The sequence below is a fragment of the Lynx canadensis genome, chromosome D4 (assembly GCF_007474595.2).
Source record: "Lynx canadensis isolate LIC74 chromosome D4, mLynCan4.pri.v2, whole genome shotgun sequence".
In the NCBI taxonomy this organism is placed as follows: domain Eukaryota; kingdom Metazoa; phylum Chordata; class Mammalia; order Carnivora; family Felidae; genus Lynx; species Lynx canadensis.
The window spans coordinates 18,250,696-18,271,936 of NC_044315.2; the positions used below are offsets into that span (position 1 = coordinate 18,250,696).

A 21,241-nucleotide genomic window follows, 5' to 3' on the forward strand; every position below is an offset into this window, starting at 1 on the left:
ACGAACCATGAAATCATGACCTGAGCCGAAGTCAGACGCTTAACGGGCTGAGCCAGTAGGCGCCCAATTTTGAAAACCCAATTTTTTTTTTTTTCAGGACAGTCTTGATCCTGTCCTATGATCAAATTATGTGTCAGATGTTTCCAGATTTTTAGTTGGAAAAATAGGACTATCTTATATTGCTTCTGGGATTACCTTCCTGTGTCCACGGTTTCCTTCCCCTCACTCTTTCTAGCCAACTTGGCTGACCTCTCACCCTCTTCTTTGCCTTTCCAGATTATGACCTTCCTTTAACACCTGTCCCAAATTACACCTCTTATGGCCACAGTATGACTTTGCTGGGCCTTAGGCACTGTTACCTTCATGAGCTCCTTCCTTCAGTCAAAAAAATCCAAAACTTGGGGCGCCTGGGTGGCGCAGTCGGTTAAGCGTCCGACTTCAGCCAGGTCACGATCTCGCGGTCCGGGAGTTCGAGCCCCGCGTCAGGCTCCGGGCTGATGGCTCGGAGCCTGGAGCCTGTTTCCGATTCTGTGTCTCCCTCTCACTCTGCCCCTCCCCCGTTCATGCTCTGTCTCTCTCTGTCCCAAAAATAAATAAACATTGAAAAAAAAAAATTAAAAAAAAAAAATCCAAAACTTTTATTTTACACCTGCATTGGTAGAAAAAACTATAATCCGCACAGGAGTATAATCATTTTTTTCTTTAGGTTTTAAAAGCATTTTAGGGGCGCCTGGGTGGCGCAGTCGGTTAAGCGTCCGACTTCAGCCAGGTCACGATCTCGCGGTCCGGGAGTTCGAGCCCCGCGTCAGGCTCTGGGCTGATGGCTTGGAGCCTGGAGCCTGTTTCCGATTCTGTGTCTCCCTCTCTCTCTGCCCCTCCCCCGTTCATGCTCTGTCTCTCTCTGTCCCAAAAATAAATAAACATTGAAAAAAAAAATTTTTTTAAAGCATTTCAGAGTCTCGCAGGGGCCCTTTAACGTATCGAGCATTTCAGGGTTTTGCAGGGGCCCTTTAACATATCGGGGCCCCTGGACAGTCTGCCTCCTGATGCTGTTGGATAACAGGCCACCCCTTATTCCTCCTCCACGAAAGTACCCTGTATAAATGCCTCTCCTCTTTTATTTCTGACAGAGAGATGGAGTGAGAGTGGGGGAGGAGCAGAGAGAAAGGGGGACCCAGAATCTGAAGCAGGCTCCAGGTTCTGAAATGTCAGCACAGAGCCCAGTGCGGGGCTCGAACCCACAAACTGTGAGATCATGACCTGAGCCGAAGTCAGATGCCTAACCGACGGAGCCACCCAGGCACCCCGATGCCTCCCCCCTCTTAGTTTACTAGCATTGGCACACAGCCTGGACACAGAAGGATTTAAATTCTAATGCCAGCTTCTTCACTTTCTAACGGGAAACCACAGCAAGTGATTCAACTTTCCGAACATCAGTTTCCTTCCTTGTGTGATTCCTGCCATGGTAATAGACAGGTAATAGACAGGGCTCGGTGCTCCGTGACAAGTGCTCGTGATACATATTTATACATGTGTTGGTCATTAACTATCTTGATTTACATGTTACACTATTAGCCGCCTCTTCACCTGTGTTTAATTCCCTTAGTAAACTGTCACCTCCCATTGGGAGTAAGTTTTAGCCCAGAGGTTCTCCAACTTAAGCGTGCGGCAGAATCACCTGTGTTAAGGCACTGATGGCTGGACCCCACCTCAACTTCTTGGTTCAGGAAGAGCCTGGAGTGAGCTCAGTAATTCGTATTCCTCACGAGCGCCAGGTGATTCTGAGGCTGCTGGGTTTATTTATTTATTTTATTTTTAAAATTTTTTTTAACGTTTATTTATTTTTGAGACAGAGAGAGACAGAGCATGAACAGGGGAGGGGCAGAGAGAGAGGGAGACACAGAATCTGAAACAGGCTAGAGGCTCTGAGCTGTCAGCACAGAGCCTGACTCGGGGCTCGAACTCACAGACCGTGAGATCATGACCTGAGCCGAAGTCAGACGCTTAACCGACCAAGCCACCCAGGCGCCCCTGCTGAGTTTATTTTTTGACTTCAGTAGTCGCTACCCCCAACGTGGGACTTGAACTCATGACCCCAAGATCAAGAATGCTCTACTGACTGAGTCAGGCAGGCACCGGGAGGCTGCCGATTTTAGGACCCTACTTAGAGAATCACTGTTTTAGACAACTCTGCACCCTCTCAAAACCTAGCACAGAGGGGAAGCTTTTAAATACATCGAGAGTTAATTATTTACGCAAAAGGTAATACAAATGCCAGCAGGAGATCCTGCCCCCCTCCCCCGGTCGTGAGAAAATGTTCATTACTGCAGGGGCTGAGCAGAAAACTATGAGCCAAGAAACTGTATTGAAAGAAAGGGGGGGTATGGTAACACCGAACAGGGTCATCTGTGGGGTTGCGGGGACACGTGCAAAACGCAGACGAGATGCCAACCACAGCTCAACCAAGCCCAGGCTGCCTGAGTTCTTAGCTCAATCTAGAACAATGCCAGCAGGGCTGCTGGGATGCATCTGCTACTCTCTTTCAGATAACGGATCTGGGGTCTCTCGGGAAGGAAATAGCTTGACAGGGAGAAAGAAAGATGAGGCCAACTGAAGAGGTCTGGGTTTCCGAAGCTGCACTTGAAGACCAGCTTTTAACTCTTTGTGGCACTTTCCCAACCCTTACTCTCTACCCCTGCTGTCCCTTCTTGCTTTTTGTATTCCTTTCATGGGGAAATGTCGTTTGTGAACACCACAGCTCTCCCGGACACAGTCTGTTTACACACAAAGTAAGTTCACACAAATGGAAACTTGAAGAAAGCCTTGAGATCCTCCAGCCCAACCCACCAATTTTATGCATGACGAAATCTGAGCGTAGGGTTAATCCTAAAATACATAACCAGTCATGGCAGAGCCAGGCTGGAATCTGGATTCTTCGACTCACAGTGAGTACATGGTATGCATAGTTCTTTATTCTCCCAAAATGAGTGGGAAAAAGATACCTTCTTTTCCACTGTATTTTAATTTTTTTAAAATGTGTATTCATTTTTGAAAGACAGAGAGAGAGAGGACAAGCAGGGGTGGGGCAGAGAGACAGCGGGACACAGAATCTGAAACAGGCTCCAGGCTCTGAGCTGTCAGCCCAGAGCCCGAAGCGGGGCTCGAACTCACAAATCGCAAGATCATGACCTGAGCCGAGGTCGGACCCTCAACCGACTGAGCCACCCAGGCGCCCCTCCACTGTATTTCTAAAGAGGAAAGATGACCTTCCCCTTTACTGGTCACATTTTCCCTTTTGTCCCTGGGAGCAAGAGGGCTTTATCGGGACAAATGAAAAGAAATGAACGACCCTCATTGGTATCAACAGGGCCTTGGAGCTTGAGGACAGAGATCACATCCTGTTCCCTGCTATATATCCACCAGCTACCCACGAAGCAGAGGCTCAGACACCATATGATGAATGAATGAACGAACGAACGAACGAACGAACGAACGAACGAATGAATCACTTGTTTGCCAATCTTCCAGCCAATTGGGGAGTGAAGGTTTCACACTGAGATTTTTGAGCCTGCTGAGGTGTCTCCTTAGCCCCAAGGAGTCAGGTAGGTATCGCAGAAAATCAGAAGTGCCTTTTATGTAAGATAGGCAGTGTGTCTGCTGGAAAACTATTGGCTTTGGACGTGAAAAACCTTTGAAGCCCAGAGGGTTCACTCTGATTCTTCGAGGCGCCCTCACCAGTGTGTGCAAAATAAAGGGAATAATGCCCAACGCCTCAGGGGTGTTGGAAATATTAAGTGAGATACTGTGAGCAAACTGCCCTCCCCTTTCTGGTTCCAGATGCCTGTTTAAGAGTAAAATGGGTATTGAGTAGGTGGTGTAAGTAGAAGGATTGGAAGGGTAAGTACAGACTCTGGGTGGAAATTGAAGGGGCTTTTTTGGCTAAACACACACACAAAGTATCACTGTCTTTGTGGCCACTGTCTTTGAAGCAGCTGCTTCTCCTGAGGGTTTGCAATACATAGAAGCAAAGCCCCTATCATCTACGTGTTCTTCGTATTCCACAGGCCTTCCCCATTTCCCCAGTTTTCGAATACGATGTTTTTCAGGAAAAAATAAATAAATCTAGCTTTCTGCTTACCCATTCGGTCTCAGCTTCCTCGTTCCGGGCTCAAGAAACTCTGTCTCCTCCTCCAGTTCCGTTTCAAGGATCATGTTTTTCTGAGAAGGCTGTGGTGAAAGCATTTCCCATTCATTGTCATGGGCGACAGCCTGCAGCGCAACCGCATCCGGGTCAGCCCCGCCGCGGCTCTTGCTCTTCCGCGATTGGCTGCCCAGACCAGAGGCCTCCTCTAGGGCTAAGGATTCCAGAGGCTTCGTGCCTCCTAGAACTTGCATCTGGGCACCCTCGCCCACGCCACAATCAGAGGTTGACTCCACAGCTTGGCCAGCCCATCCAGGCCCTGAGTTCCCAGCTTCCAACGACTCGTCACCAACCTCGCTATGGCCCAAGACCATCCAATTCTGGTCTTGCCCAGGGCTTTCAAGAGCCGATCTCTTCTCACCTTGGGGAGACAGTCTCTCTGCAGAATGATCTCGTCTTTCATTTAAAGAGGCAAGCTGACATGAATCCGGGAAGCCGGCCAGCTGAGTTCCTGGCATCTCTTCTTCTTCAGAACCTGCGTGAAACTCGTCGAACTCAGATGTGTTTTCTCTTGCCTCGCAGGCCTCTGGCTTTGCGGGTGAATTTTCTTCATGGTTGACAAGTGTGTAACCCATGTGTGCCGCGTGATTATCTCCATTCCTCTCTGTGTACCTTTCTTCCCTGGATTCCGCTGTTACCTGCTCAGGCCCTTGGGTCGGAATTCTTTTTTCTTCTTCCAATTCTGATATTCCCTTGCTGGCACCTAGAAGCGGAAGGTGAAGGGGAGAAGAGGAGAACAAGCCTTCATGAACACATCATGAGATGTGTGATCTTTGCAAATGCCCCATCTAAGGGGAGAGAAATTTAAGAACGTTTTTGGGGTTTGGTTTGTTTGTTTGTTTGTTTGTTTGTTTGGAGAGCTGTTTCATTTTCTCATAGGCTCTGAGAAAGGTATTACAGGGGCAGCAGACATTATGACTGCTGTGACACAGGACTAGGGGAGGCATGCATCGCCAATGAAGTTAGTTCCTCTCTTCCCCGCGTTGGCAGGAAAAGCTCAGTTTACAAATATGTTAATTGCGTGAAAACAGCAGTTTCTGGGGGTGGAGGAATGGGTTGTTTCTTACCATTTGGTGGTCCTACGTCTCCACCTGCTGGTGAATCCGAATTATCTGTCTCTACTTCCCAGTCGATGTTGGACGGAGACAGCTCAAGGTTGGGGTGGGCTCCTGCTGGCAAAGAAACGGACTCGGGGTCTTCATGAATATGCAGGACAACCAGTTGTCCAGGCTGTCTGTTGGGGGTCTCGGCGTGGTGTTCTTTGCTTTTTTGATCAGGAAGGGCGGAAAGCAGCATCTCGGCTGCTTCGGCCCCTAGAGACTCGTCCTCTGGAGACTCGGCTTCCTCTGTTGTTTTGACACCAAGGGTGGGTTCTGTGAGATAGGACAAATCAAAGGGGGGTGTGTAAGGTGCCAGCGAATGCTTCAGGGTGTCTTCTTCCAAGGGAGGGTCACTGCCATAGAGAAAATACTCAGGCTCTTTCATTAAATCTTCATCGATATTTTGGCCCATGACATCATATTCGAAATCACCCCACGAGGCTTCAGACGAACAGACCTCTTGCTTCCCTGCATCCCCGTCAACTGGCGTTTCTGGATTGCCCTCAGATAATGTCAGTTTACTCATGTCATCTATCGTGCCCGTGGATGTGTTAAGACCTGAGGCATCGCTGAAGCTGTGGTCAAAGGCAGCTTCGCTTATGTCCAGGCAAGTGTCTGAAGCTAACGGGGCGTCAGGAACCGTGGCAGAGTTCTCAGTAGCAAAAAGTTGCTCCTCGTCCAACAAGGCTCCTGCATCTGTCTGACTCTCAGGAGAGAGGCCCTCTGACACCAACAAGCTGTTGCTGTCCATCGTAGGCTCCTGGAGAGTTACAGAAATACCGGTCCCCACGTTTTCCATCATTGGGATTGTTCTGTCAACGAGTTCCAAAGCCGGTGCCACATCTGGGGCAGCAACTTTGTCTGCTGCTTTTAAACCTGTATTGCCTTCACCATTTATTTCAGGAGGTTCAGGAGAACCTCTGTGAGAGGCAGGCTGAGATGAGCCACTTATGTCCACTTGATCACTGATCGGAGGCAGTGGGATTACATTTTCAGAATATAGTTCTGAATCGTATGGGGCAAACTCCTGCCCAGGCTCCCGCTTGGGTTCTTCATCCATCTTTGGCTCGGTGAGATATAACTCACTGGCTTCCCCTTCCGGTCCCACTCCAGCCCTGACGAGCTGTTCAGTCTCTTGCTTTGCTTCATGATCATGGCATATATCAGGGCTGTTGGAAGCCTGAGAATTGCTGTCACGGTCACAGTGGGTCAGTATATCTGGATTCTCGCCATCTGCTTTCAAACCGAAGGGCTGCTTAGCATCTATCCACAAGTCAGGCGAAGCTGAGGCCAGTTGCCCACCCTCCTGGAAGTTGCCATGTAAAATATCTGGAACGAATGTGCCTTCGGGGCTCTCCCTAGGAGGACAGACATCCCATTCAGAGCCCGACTTCTTTATCAACTGGGTGGAAGAACTGACAGCCGGGAAATCTTCTGAGGCAATGCTGGAATTTGTCATTTCACTGGGGTACGATTTTTCTCCTGCCCACCGATTTGTTTCTTGACACTCCACGGTCAAAACATTAGATACGACACATTCATTTTCATCCGTGTGAGTAAACGTTGCGTCTGGCTGATCCCAGACGGACAGCGCTGTATTCTGACTCTGCTGCTCTTGGGTAGGTGTTTCAGAAGTCAGCTGTTCACCAGCAGAAGACAAGAAGGTTTGCTCTCTAGCACCCTTTTCTTTGATTTGGTCCAGTATCACAAGCCGGCCAAGCTGATCCGCTTCTGGGTCTGGCTGTCTCGGTTGAATGTTCCAGAGTTGCTCATGGGAGTTCTCCTCACTGCTCTCCAGAAAGGGTGGCCGATGTTCATCACCGAAGGGCTGAGTGCGGTGCGTTTCCATGGGTTCAATATCACCCTGGGTGGGTACTCCCCAGGGACTCACTTTGTGGTATACTGAAGAATTCATCTCTAACACACTACTTGGGTTGGGCAATTCCCTTTCAAATGTGCTCTCCATCGGTCGTCCTTCTTGTAGAGAGGCATTCCACCGCTCGGAGCGCTCAGCTGAGAAGCCAAGTGTTTCCAGTTTGGAATGATTCTCATTCTTTGATTCGCTTTTGGGAGATAGCTGCCAGATGGTCTCTCCCGTCTCCCCTGTTTCTGGAGAAGATCTCATCTCTGTACCCACTGCTGTAACCTGTAGTTCGGTCTCCTTTAGCGGTGAGAAATTCCAGTGATCGGGGCTGCTTTGTTGGTTGTCACAGAATGGGTCTGGCTTGTTCTCTCTTGCTTCTGAATTGCCTACATACGCAGGAGACTCCTCAGACTTGGGATCAGCGGTGGCCAAGAACTTATTAGGTTCATTCACTGAATCCCAAGCTCTGGGGTCGCTCTGAGCAACTTGGCAAGTGCCCAAGTGGACCTCTTTCTCCACCGACTCTTCATCACCTGTGCTGTCGTCATCAGAACCTGAACTTGTTGAAATGAACTTGGCATCCTCTGGCTGCACGGTTTTAGGAAGGTCATGGTCATTTTTCTCCCGCTGGCTAACCACTAGATACCTTTCCTGATATGCCTCGGAATACTCAGACCATTTGCCTGTTTCAGGGCTGGATACAGACGAAAAGGAATCACCATCTACGGAGTCATTCCAAATCTCTAAAAATTTAGGAACCTTGAGATCTAAGCTCTTTTCAGACCTGTCCATTCTGTTTTTGTCCAGGTCCTCCATTTCAGTAATTACTTCTACTTGGCCATCAGCAGTAATTAGTTCAGATTCTCGGTGACTCTGTTTGCTCCAATCATCTTGATTCTGCTCCTGATGCCCCATATTGGGTCCATGTTCCCAGGAAGGCAATGGAGCTGAGGAATCATTTAGGCCAGGACTCGATGCACTCGAGTGTGTATACTCACTAGAAATACTATCTCTGCGATAATTTCCTGATGAAGAAGCTCCTGGAAGGCTGTTTTCAGTACTCTCAACTTCAAGACTCTTAGTAATCTCAGAATTTGGGACACTGACCTGCACATCACTGTCTACAGAGCCATCCCAAATGTCAAGGCTGTGGGGACTTTCGTGGCGTGGCTCTTGGTTCACTCTCTCTGGTTCCAGAACGTTACACTCTTCAGTGCTCTCAAGACTCATTTCAGGTAAAGATACAGTTTTTGTTAAATTCAGCCCAAGCCCACTGGAAGTGTCAGTGGCGTCATCTGAATTTCTGCGATACGGGAGGTGCTTGTCACAGGTCTCTTCTGCCCGCAGGTCATTTGTGGACACTTCTGCGCGCACATCACAGGAACCTGGATTGTAAGACCCCCTCTCGTGCTCTAAAATCTCCTGGGGTTCCTCAGTCTGAGGGCTGGAAGGGACTGAGAGAGAGTTGATTTTGCCGGATTCATCACAGATTTCTTGAGGTTCAGATGCAACCGGGGAAGAGCCTTCCCGGTCACTTTGCCCTTTTCCAGACTGCTCCGAAGCTCCGTCTGTCATCTCCTCCTCACGGAGGTGCTCCCTAGCAGTGGCTCCATGGGCTTCCTCCTCACCTTTGCTTTGTCCACAGCTAGGACCTCTCCATGGATCTGAGGGTCCAAAATGCCCCGGATTCTCAAAGTTGGTTGCCAAGGATGCCGCACCGTGTGGCAGGGTTCCTCTGCACGTGTCCTGCTTATCAGGATCAAGTGCACCTGACTCACCGGCTCCAGAGGCTTCTAGCATGTCTGGGATACAACTGTCCTTAATTTTTTCTGATGAGTTGGGAGTTCCAGAAGGAGATCTGTGTTGTTCAGAATCTGTGACGTATGAGGGGCCTGGTAACATTAACGAAGACATGTCATTATCTCTCATGACGGAGTCCCAAATGCTATCTGCGATCAGCTGTCCACTTTTTTCATTCAGTGTGTGATATCCACTGGCAGGAGTGTCCTTGCTGTGCTCAGAAGGTGCGGGGAGTTCCCAATCCCCCTGATTTGCTTCCTGATACTCCACACCCCATGGCTCCAGCTGTCTCACTGAAAATCGGGTCTCCGGTTCAGCGCTTTCAATCATGTATCCTTGTGCTTGACCTTCACTGGAGATTGCCACACCCGCGCTACAGTCGTCCCAGTCCAAATCGTTATCCATATCGGAGATGGTCGCAGTGGACTGCGTGTCCTCCAGAATCACTCTGTTCCACAAGTCGAGGCTGTCAGGGGCCGCCTGGCGGGAGTTTGTGCTGCTGTGCAGAAGCGTGAGCTGTCGGTTTGTTTCATTGTACAGCTGCATCATGCTGGGGTCGTCGTAACTGGACAGGCTGCTTTCCCCGATGTCATCCTCCATGGAGATGTTCTTATCATCTGTGGGCTCCGTCCTGAGGAAATCCTTCTCGGAGCTGTAAGTGACATTTGTTTCCGAACTGTTATCTGCATCCGGTGAGCCCCACATTTCTAGGTCCCCGGGACCTGAACTAATTCGATTTCTAGGTGGCCGCTGCGGTGACTGGGGAGGCATTTCAGTCTCCCCTGTGGCAGAGTTAGCATCTTGTGACTCAAAACCTCCCTCTTTAGCAAATGGCTTGCTTTCTGTTTCTTTCTCGTCTCCAGCAAATGTTGGCGAAGTATAGGAGTCAGATGTGGAGTAGTTGGTATCTAAGGGGGAGGGCACCGAATCTTCCCCTATGTTGGATGCACTGTAATCGGGACATTTGTATAAGAAGGAATCTTCCCAAGGTGCCAGGACGTCTGCCCCTCCTTTTTTGATACCCTCCTCAAAAAGGTTCCAGGAGTCTACCTTTTCATACACCTCCCCCCTAATTTTGGGATCCACTAAGCCATTGTGATCTTCCTTTGTCGGTTTGGAACCATTCCATGCGTGGTCCAGATCGGATCTGGGGTTTCCAGATATAAGGATATTATCCCTGGAGTCGTGGTTCTTCTTACCCCAGATTTCTGGGGGTGCCTCGTTATTTGCCTCACTGGGTGAATTGTCTTCCGAGGGAAAAGAAAACCCACTTTTTGCCATGGCCCATTCCCTCGGGTCCCTCATAGAAGGCGTCTCGCCGCTCGTTGGGTGCAGATTCCAGGTATTTGCCAAAGCTTTGGTGCCATCTTCTTTACCAAACGCACTCCAGGCTGGGAATGACACCGCAGCGGCTGGCTCCCCATCTTCCGTGGGATTTCCCCACGGCTCCGGCATCGCCGTGGGAGAGCGATCAGAACGCCACAAGGCAGCAAAGTCTTCGATCAGGTGGTGTGCCCCCTGAGGAGAAGCGCTGGGCAGATTCGATTTCTCTGTGGGCACGTTCTGAAGCTGTAAGTGGTCCTCATTTTGGTCCTGAATATTATGGCTGCCCAGCCCAGGCTGACCAAATTCAGACTCCCAGGGACTTGACTTTGGGAATTCGAGACTCTTTGGTGGAAATATAGAATCTGAGGCTCTCCTGTCCACTGGGCTTGGCTTATGGTCTTTCCATGACTCGGGGCTCTGGAAGACAGACTCCTGTTCACTAGAACTCCATGTGTCTGCAATATTTTTAGAGTCAATTTCCAAGCCACCCCACCAGCTGCTGCACCGTGCACGGGTCTGAGGTGGCCCTATGTGACTCGTGTCTACTGCTTTTGGGGTCACATTTTCTGGGTAGAGTAGAGCTGGTTCTTCCGTGGATGGTGAACTTTCTACAAAGCTATTCATAGGTGTTGGTGGGACCCGCTTTCCAATATTTTTCAGCCTTTCTGGTGAAGGAGATTTGTCTCCCACAAAACCTGTCAGGCTCACATTTCTTTCAGAGTTATCCTTGGGACTTTCTGGTCTCTGAACAAATTCCTCATCAAATTCCACAAGGTCATCTTTGCCAGCCTCTGACAAAAGTGAACTGGATGAATATTTGGACATGTCCATCCCTATCCCATTGATTTCTTTAGGCCCCGTCGGGGGTTGTCCTTCTGATGAATCACTGTTGGGGAAGAAGTCATCTGCAGGAGAGTAGTCTGCAGAATGAGAAGATGGTTGGGACTGCCCAGAAGCCATGGTTGCTGAGTCAAAGTTGAAGAGGTCAAAGGATTCCCTGTGTTCTCCAGACCGGGCGTGCTCCTCTGGGACTGCTCCTTCGGGGATGGGACTATAGGAGTCAAACCCTGGGAGGAGGCTGTGGTGAGGCCCAGCACCTTCTCCCACTGGACTGTCATCGCTGAGGAAAACCGAGCTCTCCTTGGATGAACGGCTGCTCCTAATGGTGGCCAACCCGCTATCTGGGCTGACGAGGTCGATGTTTACATCCACCTGAGCCTGATTGGAATCGTTGAGATCTGGAGGGTTTTCTATGAAATTCACGGAGCTGGGCTGTGGCTCTATGTCAGAACCATACAGCTCCGTAATCCCGGAAGATCCCTGGGACAACGGGGCGCTGCCTGCCACGGCTTCCGTTGAGGACGTCCGGCTGTTGGAGACCATCTCTGGACATCTCCTGTTGATGACTTCCTTGACGAGAAGGAGCACCTGATCACAGGTCACCAACGGGTTCTCCTGCTGGTACACCAGGATCTCATCACAGCCGCATTCAAAGGGCTCCAGCTCCAGGCAAGGGTTCTGGCTTTCTTCCAGTTCGCAGCAGATCTGTCAGGGAGGCACAGGGGTTTGTGTGAGCACTCAGGCACTCCTTGCATCTCCCTTAACTTTTCTCAATGTAAAATTGATCTGGGTTCATCCGTCTACAGAGAAGATCTCAAACAACTGAAAACTGCATAACGTAAGACACGGAAAGTCCCACTTACTGTACCACCGGCTCTTCCTACAATCCCATCCAGCCGGCTCTTCTTTGAACTCAAAATCCCACCGCTCAATTTTGCTTGCTTCTGAAAGTTACAGGTTAAGAGATTTCCACCGTCTAAATCCTTTCCTTGTCGTAATATGATACCGTCTTCCAACGGGAGTGCAAGTTAAGTTTGCAAAAAGCAGCGAGAATGCTGGTTGCTGAGAACTAGGGGAACACGTGTGAGAATAAGGGGCAATCAGGTGGACAAAGGGCTTTTGTTTAGGACCAGGCACCGGGGACCTGCTTTTGCCTCGGAAAGCCTCGTAAGGGGAAGGAGAACATAGGAAAGAGAAAGCTACCAGAGGTGGAACTTCCTAACAGCACTTCGGGGCCCCAACTGTCTCTTCCCGCCTCAGGGAGCATCGACGGGGAGCCTGGAACAGACAAAGCTCACCTGGGAGGCCAAGAGAATGTGTGACAGCTGGCGTGAGGCCAGAACCGGGCTGCAGCTCTATGATTTTTTTTAGGAAATGTCAGGGAAATTTGGCACACTGGGCTTTTGAAATGGCCCCACAGGGTCAGTGGCGGTAACAACAACAATAGTAATAATACATTTGTTATTATCATCATCACATAGATGATGATGATAATAATAATTAACACTTATTGAGTGTTTCCATATGCCACGCACAGTTTAAAATTTTATGTGCATTATCTCCTCTAATCCTCAAAATAATTCTGTTACAAGGTAGGGATCCTTTGTCCCTGTTTTGCCAATGATCAAACAGAGACCCAGCAAGGTTAAATAACTTGTAGTTAACAACTAAAGGAGCCACGTTTTGAACTCTGCAGAGGCTGACTTTTCATCAACAGTGATCACGTGGACACAGAGGGATTCTCTAGAGTAGTCTTGACCTTGTTCTGCTCAGTGGAACCGTCTCTCAAGTGATGGCTGGGGAAGCCCGTGGGGAAGAAGAGAGGGAGGCAGGACAGAGCTGGCTCAAGGGTGTCTGATCCCTTTACCTGCTCTCCCACTTTTGTCTGTTTCAGATTCACCAATTTTTAAACCGATTTGCTGCTAAAAGTGATTTGAAAACCACCATGGTGGAGGCTTAGGAGATAGAAGTCTGCCCCTAGGAAACCAGTGACCGAAGATAAATAGAGCTTTGGAACCCAGTGCAGACAAAAAGCACTGAAAAAGCCACAGGCTGGTGAGGCATCGCACAGATGTGTGAGGGTCAGGTCAGAAGGGAGGGTAGAAAACATCTGTAGCAGGAGCAGGGGCTCTTGCATCTTTGGACTGGAGAATGCACAGAGAGTCTGTGAGTACCTACAGTCACATGCACTACAGCCAAGACGGATCTCTCGGGGGACAGAGAGTGACGATGTAGAACAAGAAAGGAGTCAAGACTTTGGCTGTAGCCACCTGCGGATAGACCGGTGTCTAATCCGTTAATGAGGAAAGATTAGCGAGAAAACTGTTCTACATTCATGTTGTCCGTATTATAATGAATCACGTAGGTTCTCATATTAGTTCTTAAATACACCCCGTTTGGCATTCCAGTGCCAATTTTGATCAATTTTGTCTACCTCTTCTATCATTTCCAAAACGTTGGGTTAAACAATTCAGTTGTCAACCGAGAGGAGCTGGCTAATTAACCAGTAAGAATTTTAGTAGTCGGAGACGAGCCAACTTTGATTAAAGCATTAGGTCACCAGCTACTAAACACTGGGCACCAAATAGGTATTTAGACAGGGACTAAACCTTTTTACGTATGACCGAACAGGAGTCCTAAGCAAACATCATCCGCAGGAGGACTTGCCCTTCTTTGGGTGAAAAAAAGATACGCTCTTTCTCTTTTCGGATTTAGTCTAGAAGACAAATAGATACGGGGATCTTTTAAAAGGCCTTTTGTGGTCACGAGGGATCAAAGGTGCAGCACGGGGAATATAGTCAATGGGATTAGTGTGCCAGAGCTAGTGAGCTTGTGAGCACAGCATAAGGCATGAAGCTGTGGAACCACTATGTTCTACGCCTGTCAACTAAACTTAAGGCAAAAAATAAAAATAAAATAGATAGAATAGAATAGAATTAAAATACAATACGATACAATACAATGCAATAAAATAAAAACAAAATAAAATAACACGCCCTGGGTGGGGGTGAAGGGGGTCAAAAGGTATAAGCTTCCGGTTACAAAACAAGTTAAGTCCTGGGGATGTAATGTACAGCATGGCCACTATCGTTAAAAATAGTGTGCTGTGTACTTGAAAGTTGGTAAAAGAGGAGATTTTAAAAGTCCTCCTCACACAAAAACTTTTTTTGTAACTGTGTACGGCAATGCATGTTAACTATCCTTCCTGTGGTGGTCACTTCAGAATATACACAAATATCGAATCGTTATGTCGTACCCCAGACACTAATACAATGTTGTGTTTCCATTACACCGCAATTTTTTAAAAAGGGCCGATATTTATCTCACTGCCGATTTTAATTAGGCGATTTTTTTTTTTTTTTTGGTAAGATAGCAATAAAACTAAAAACTAAAACTCTGAAGGAAAGCATTGCAAATGAAACATTTTTATCAGTCAATGGCCCAATGTGCAAAATACCCCCAGCATTTCTTTCTTGTTCTTTGATAGTATTTTGGTTTTTTTTTGTTTTTTTTTTTTCAATGTTTATTTATTTTTGAGAGAGACAGGGTGAGCAGGGAATGGGGCGAGAGAGAGGGGTCAGAGAATCCGAAGCGGGCTCTATGCTGACAGCACATGGCTCAATATGGGGCTCAAACTCACGAACCGTGAGATCACAACCTAAGCCAACGTCTGACGCTCAACCAACTGAGCCACCCAGGCGCCCCTTCCCCCAACATTTCTTAAAACTCCCACTCCAGGGCCTTATCTCTTGGGTCCATTTCTCTGGGCCACCAGTGCGTTCCCACGTTCCGCCGCGTGTTGTGACAGCCACCAGGTTAGGAAGCAGTGAAATGGGCCCGAGTGAAGAAGGTCCTTACCTGACTGCACAACTCGAGGTTCTGGGAGTACACGGCAATCTGTCGTCTTGGCTGCTCTTCCTCCGACAGGTAGCTGGCCAGGAGGATGAGGACGTCAAAACCGAACTTGTCTGCAAATGCTTTCAAGTCGCTGCTGATATTGCTGTGAAACATACAGTTCTGAAACAACAACAGGCAATTTGATATTAATGCCAACTGCTTGGCTTTGGGGAGTTGTGCCACCAATCTGTCCGGCGTTGCGATATTTCGTGACAGATATTCATTATCAGACGCAAGCGAGATGGACACACAAGCTTGCAAACTCTCGTGCTCGGGCTTAAAATGACTTTGGCTTGTTTGTTCTCCTAACCCGGGAAAGGAAGGAGTCTTGGCCCTTATTAAGGTAGTTCAGACAAGGAACAAATATCTTAACAGGGTTTTTTTCCCCTAAAATATTTCTTTGAATGTTAACTTTGTAAAAACTACTTTTCCTTGTATTGTTCATAGGATGTAGGAAAGGCTGCTGTTATTACAACCTGTCCCTAGAAAAATAGGAGGAAGTTGTTGTTCCTTATTTGTAATTGTTTCCCAATGATTATTACAACGCCAAGAAGAATCCCTAAGGATGAATCTAGCTGAGTTAATGGTATGCTTTTTATTCCAGGGTAGAAGTCTGGGAGATTTATGGAAGGACTCTGACGTCGCATCTTCTTGCTCTAAGAGGCAGCTAAGAAGGAATGAATAATTGTAGAAAAGGAATGAATAATGGTGCTACAGAGCACCCAGACCTGTGGCTCACATCACCTTCAAAAATGTGCCCGTCTCTTTGAGGTTTATGAACTGCAGTGACGACCACTTTGTTGGCAGAGTCGTCTCTCTTTCTTAAAGAAGAGCAGTAAAGACCGTCGGTTAGGCATAATGCCTGGCACATACGAGCTGCTCAGAAAAATGTTTTTGAACGACTAGAGAGACTTACCCACAAAATCTGCCTTTGCTACATAAACCTCTATCCAGCATATATATTCAATCATCATATACAGTCTGTTGCGCTACTCAGTGAAAATCACCACCACGTGCACTCAAGAGATACAAAGGACTCTGTTGATTTCTGTTCTGTTACAAAAGTCATCAGCACTATGCAAGCCACTGGCAAAGTATCAAAGCAATGCAGAAATACATAGCACCAGAAGTGAAAGAGCCAGGCACCCCCTCCTCAGCCACTTAGGGAGAGCTAGGCAGGGCACCGCACGTAGGTGCAGGTATTTTCCGCGCCCAGATTACTGTTTGTTTGTGGTAGCTTCTCGAAACTAGTGGATTTCATATTTGTGCCTCAGGTTATTTACCAGCCGCTGAGAATATCTATAGCGCATGTAATCTGTAATTCTGCTGAGTTGAATCTCGAGGTCTCTGAGGCCCCTGAGAGGCCACATGAGACACCTGCCAGAAGTGCTGGCCCAGCCCGTCACCAGCGTCCGCACCTCAAGGAATGTTTGTCGTCTCCTTCTGTGGCAGCCGGCTCTCTAGGCATCTCACCAGACCATTTCACTTTTTGGTCACAAAGCATTGCACAGGGGAACTCACAAAGCTCTCAGGATATATTGTTGCCGAACACTAAGGATCTATTGTACCGACTGGCTAATGAAAGTCATGATGTTCAAATACAATAGCTTTTGGAAACATGGGTATCCAAAAGCATAGTGTCAGTTTCCAGGCTTTTTATTTATTGTCCCAGTGTCATGATAACAGTCTTTAAACAGAAACTTAAAAAAAGTCCACTCACTCACAATAGAAGTAAATATTTAAGATATTTTTTAAAGTTGCACCTCCTATTATACACAATGTACATTCAATAGATGAAATTATTTCAGATCATCATTATCCCTCAAGACAACCTCCGCACTGAGCTTTCTGCCATCAAGAATTATAAAAGCAGACATTGGGGTGCCTGGGTGGCTCAGTCAGTTAAGCAGCTGACTCTTGATTTCGACTCAGGTCATGATCTCACGGTTTGTGAGTTCCGCGCTGACAGCAGGGAGCCTGCTTGGGATTCTCTCTCTCTTCCTCTGTCTCTGCCCCCTCCTGCATCCTCCAGACTGAAGGCTTTGGCCAAAAAGCTCAACAATTTTCCTTTCAAAATATTTTTTTCACTGTGTACATAAAACCCCCCATATGCGGTTATAAACCCTTGAAAGAAGGTCCAACATTTCAAAGAGATTTTCACATTTCCTAACAACTGTCACAAGACTCCCAGCTAGGTCATTTGAACAAAAGAAGGCAGGTTTTACCGGTATCCGAGCACAAGATTAGGATTCATTACATTCAGCATTATTCAAAGCCATACTTGTGGAACATTTGCTATTCAAAACTGTTGGCTGAGCTTCAATCTGTTTGGATTCTTCTGTGTGAAAATGACGGCTCTGGGATCTTGCTGGACTCAAGTCCAACAGCATTGTCAACACCAGCATCTTGTTAAAATGCAGAGGCTGGGGCCATCCCCCAGACTTACTGAAACAGAAACTGCATTTTCCAAAAAATCCTGGGGGATTCAAACGTACATTGGAAATGGGAAAGCAATTTCAAGAAGGGAGGCATTTGTTCACCGATACTGTTTCCTATGAGAATCTATCTTTGGATCCTTTCAACGTTGTCATTTTACTGGGACTTTTACTAACTCACACCATCGGCTCCTGGTTCCTCACACCACTTTCAACATAAAAGTCACCCCAGGAAGAGGGGTGTATTTCTGAGCCACTTTGTGGCAAGTTCTTATTTATTGGGTCCAGTATTGGGTCTCAGATCCTCTATTATGTACCTCAAGAGGTTCTTAGGATCAAGCTCCATGGGGTGACACTCTCCCAGTTTTCCTCCGGGTGGCCCCCAAATCCATACGATCAAGGATTGAAAAAAAAAAAATAAAGCAAAGATTTATGAGACTCCCTTAGGCACGTTGCATGTTACAGTATCTCCAGAACAGAGATCATCAATGACTGTGTCTTACCTACCCTCATAGAACTGTCCAAACCAGAGTGGATCTTCCTGGCGTTAGGATGTCAGGAGGATCGTGTTTATTTATTTATTTATTTTTTATTTTTTTCAACGTTTATTTATTTTTGGGACAGAGAGACAGAGCATGAACGGGGGAGGGGAAGAGAGAGAGGGAGACACAGAATCGGAAACAGGCTCCAGGCTCTGAGCCATCAGCCCAGAGCCCGACGCGGGGCTCGAACTCACGGACCGCGAGATCGTGACCTGGCTGAAGTCGGCCGCTTAACCGACTGCGCCACCCAGGCGCCCCAGGAGGATCGTGTTTAAAACAGAATCAAACGAGGGAATGAGTGAGAATCCTCGGGAATCTGGGAGGCAGAATCTGTTCTGCTTTTATGCCGGTGCTGTTTGCATAGGAGATAATTTATTATTGTCTTCTAGCTACGCAGGGAGTCATGTGCTGTGACGGCTCTTATGTTGCTGACAAGCTAGGCTGGCCCTGAATAAATAGCACTTTATCATCAACACAACCCAACTGTAGATACAGGTTGGCATTTTGTTCCCCCCCCATCTGCCTTCTACCTGATAAATTACTGTTTTAGTTACATGTATACAAATACTATTTGTTAATCGGCTCAAATGTCTCCAAAATGTCTCCTCCACCTTAAGTTAAAATTATATACATGTACGTAGGTATAGCTCACTCGGTTTGCCAAAGGTTTAGAAAATAAAGAGCTCCTACCTTAACTTACCACCCGCACCCCACCACACGACCTCCCACATTTGCAGTATGACCCCCAGCCTGAGACTGCAACATGGAATTTACAAAGGTACTTTACTAATCATTAAGGCTGGAAACTGACTGGCAAAAACCCAGCCTATTCCAGTACATCAGCTAGGGACAAGGAGAAGCCCTCCTTCTCATCATCTTTGCCACTCATGGGTCCAAAGATTCGATCATTAAACATTTTTAGAGGGCGTGAGTCCTTTTGCCCGAGTGTTTCCCGGTTTGGGAATGAGTAGGAAGACCGGGAAACGTGGGGAGAAAAAGGTTTTATTATTTCCCAGCCAAAAGCTAGGGTGAGGTTGTTGTTCCCGATGACCAAGCACAGGGAAACAGAAATGCCACGGCTCTCCTGTAACATGACAACCGAGAGAGTGACGGTGAAAGTGTCCAAGAGATTGACTACATTTGTGGTTGAAAGTTCGCAGACAAACTCAGTGGAAAATTCCATTCCCTCCCAAAACCCTGATTTAGCTTTTTCCATCGCTCTGAAAAATTCAGTGTTCATGCTCCATGCTGATAGCCAGAGTGCATGATGTGAAATAAAGGTGATCCAAGTCATGTTCAGGAAACACCTGAGTACTTAAATGTGGATATTCCTTGAGAGAGAAAAACTCACTCTTGTTACATTGCTTCTGTATTCCTACCTTCTGTTGTCTCCTGGATCCCGCTGTCGGGTTTCTGCCTCCATCATTCCCTTGAAACCGCCCTTCTCAAAAGTACCAATCGCTTCCAAGGTGCAAAATCCGAAAGTCGGCTTCCTGTTCCGACTCTATACGACTTCTCTGAGGAATTCCACGAGGTTGATCCTCCCTCCTTCTTGAAACACTTCATTCCTTTACTCTCCCGCCCTCACATTCTCCTCGGTCTTCTCCCAGCGCCTCGCTACTCCTCTGTCACCTTTGCTGACTCCTCGTCTTTTTCAACCTCTAAATGTTCATGCCTCAGACTGTGTTTCCACACCTCTTTCTCTTATCTCTACATTCTCTTTGGGGATCTCATCCAGCTGCATGGTTTTTAAACCACCTGTCTGCCAGTGACAACAAGCTTCATCCACCTGAACTCCACCCTTGTCGATACACATGGTATTTCCACGTAAATGTCTAATAAGCGTCTCAAATAAAATGAAACCTATCTCCACCCCATATCATAATGATATCCTCCATATCATTAAATGGCCCCACCATGCACCCAATTACTTATAATCAGTCCTTCCTGCAGCATCAAAAGGGAGCTTTTAAAAATGTAAACAGAGGGGTGCGTGGGTGGCTCAGTCAGTTAAGCGACCAATTTCGGCCCCAGTCATGATCTTGTGGTCCGTGAGTTCAAACCCCACATCAGTCTCTGTACTGGCAGCTCAGAACCTGGAGCCTGCTTCATATTCTGTCTCTCTCTCTCTCTCTCTCTCTCTCTCTCTCTCTCTGCCCCTCCCCTGCTCATGTTCTCTCTCAAAAATAAACATTAAAAAAAATTTTTTTTAAATGTAAACAGAATCACGACACTTCTCTGCTTAAATGCCACTCAAAAGTTTCTCAATGCAATTATTATTATTTACTATTGTTTTTTAAACGGGGAGGAGATAGTTTTACTGTCCTCAAAAGTGAGTTATTATAAATCAGTGAGAAAAAGTAAACATGGCCATAGAAAAACAATTGGACATAAGACATTCACAATTGAAATACAAATGCCAATAAATATCTGAACTGATTGAGAATCAAAGAAATCCTTTGATAATAAAATATTTCATCTTCTCTTTTCTTATTATTGGTAAGTAGTTCCAAAGGGGCATTCTCATACACTATTGGAAATATATTCTTTTTTATTTTTTTATTTTTTTTTACATTTATTTATTTTTGAGAGACAGAGGGAGACAGAGCACAAATGGGGGCGGGGCAGAGAGAGAGGGAGACACAGAATCCGAAGCAGGCTCCAGGCTCCGAGCTGTCGGCAAAGAGCCCGACGCGGGCTTGAACTCACGAACCACAAGATCGTGACCTGAGCTGAAGTCGGACGCTCAACTGACTGAATCACCCAGGTGCCCCAGAAATATATTCTAAAGAAATAATCAGATATACACACAAAAGGTTTGTGGACAACGCTATTCACTGGATCATTACCTTACTAACTGAAACTTTGAAATGACCTAAACGTTCAACAATAGAGAAATGGTTAAATTAATTATGAAAGAGTCGCACAAAAGTATAGTATGCTGCTATTCAAAATCATGCTATCAAAGAATACTTAATGACACAAGAAAACACTCAAGAGTGTAAAAGCAGAAAATAATTTCTGTAACATATCAAAAGAGAATGTCATTTCTCGATGCATTCAAATCATGCATATTGAAATCTAATATACGATGGATATTAAGACACCCTGATGTGAAAGCTGTCATAATTTAGCCAACTGCCCAATTAAAATCTGACTGTGTCTCTGTTATTTTAGAGTGTTCCCTCCAAAGATACCAGTAAAGGCTCTGGAGTCACCAGACATGAGCTGACCCT

The 21,241-nt window shown here is 46.9% G+C and overlaps 1 protein-coding gene across 6 annotated transcripts in view; it reads right to left on the reverse strand.

Moving 5' to 3' along the window:
* The window catches only part of PRUNE2 (prune homolog 2 with BCH domain), a 211,821-nt gene that overhangs the window by 75,707 nt on the left and 114,873 nt on the right, over positions 1 to 21,241 (reverse strand). For all 6 annotated transcript variants that reach the window (XM_032595688.1, XM_032595690.1, XM_032595689.1 and 3 more), the window contains exons 6-8: positions 14,990 to 15,148; positions 5,269 to 11,836; positions 4,139 to 4,904 (exon numbers count right to left, since the gene is read on the reverse strand). In XM_032595688.1, the coding sequence (XP_032451579.1) occupies positions 4,139 to 4,904; positions 5,269 to 11,836; positions 14,990 to 15,148 (7,493 nt within the window). The remainder of the gene's footprint in view (positions 1 to 4,138; positions 4,905 to 5,268; positions 11,837 to 14,989; positions 15,149 to 21,241) is intronic.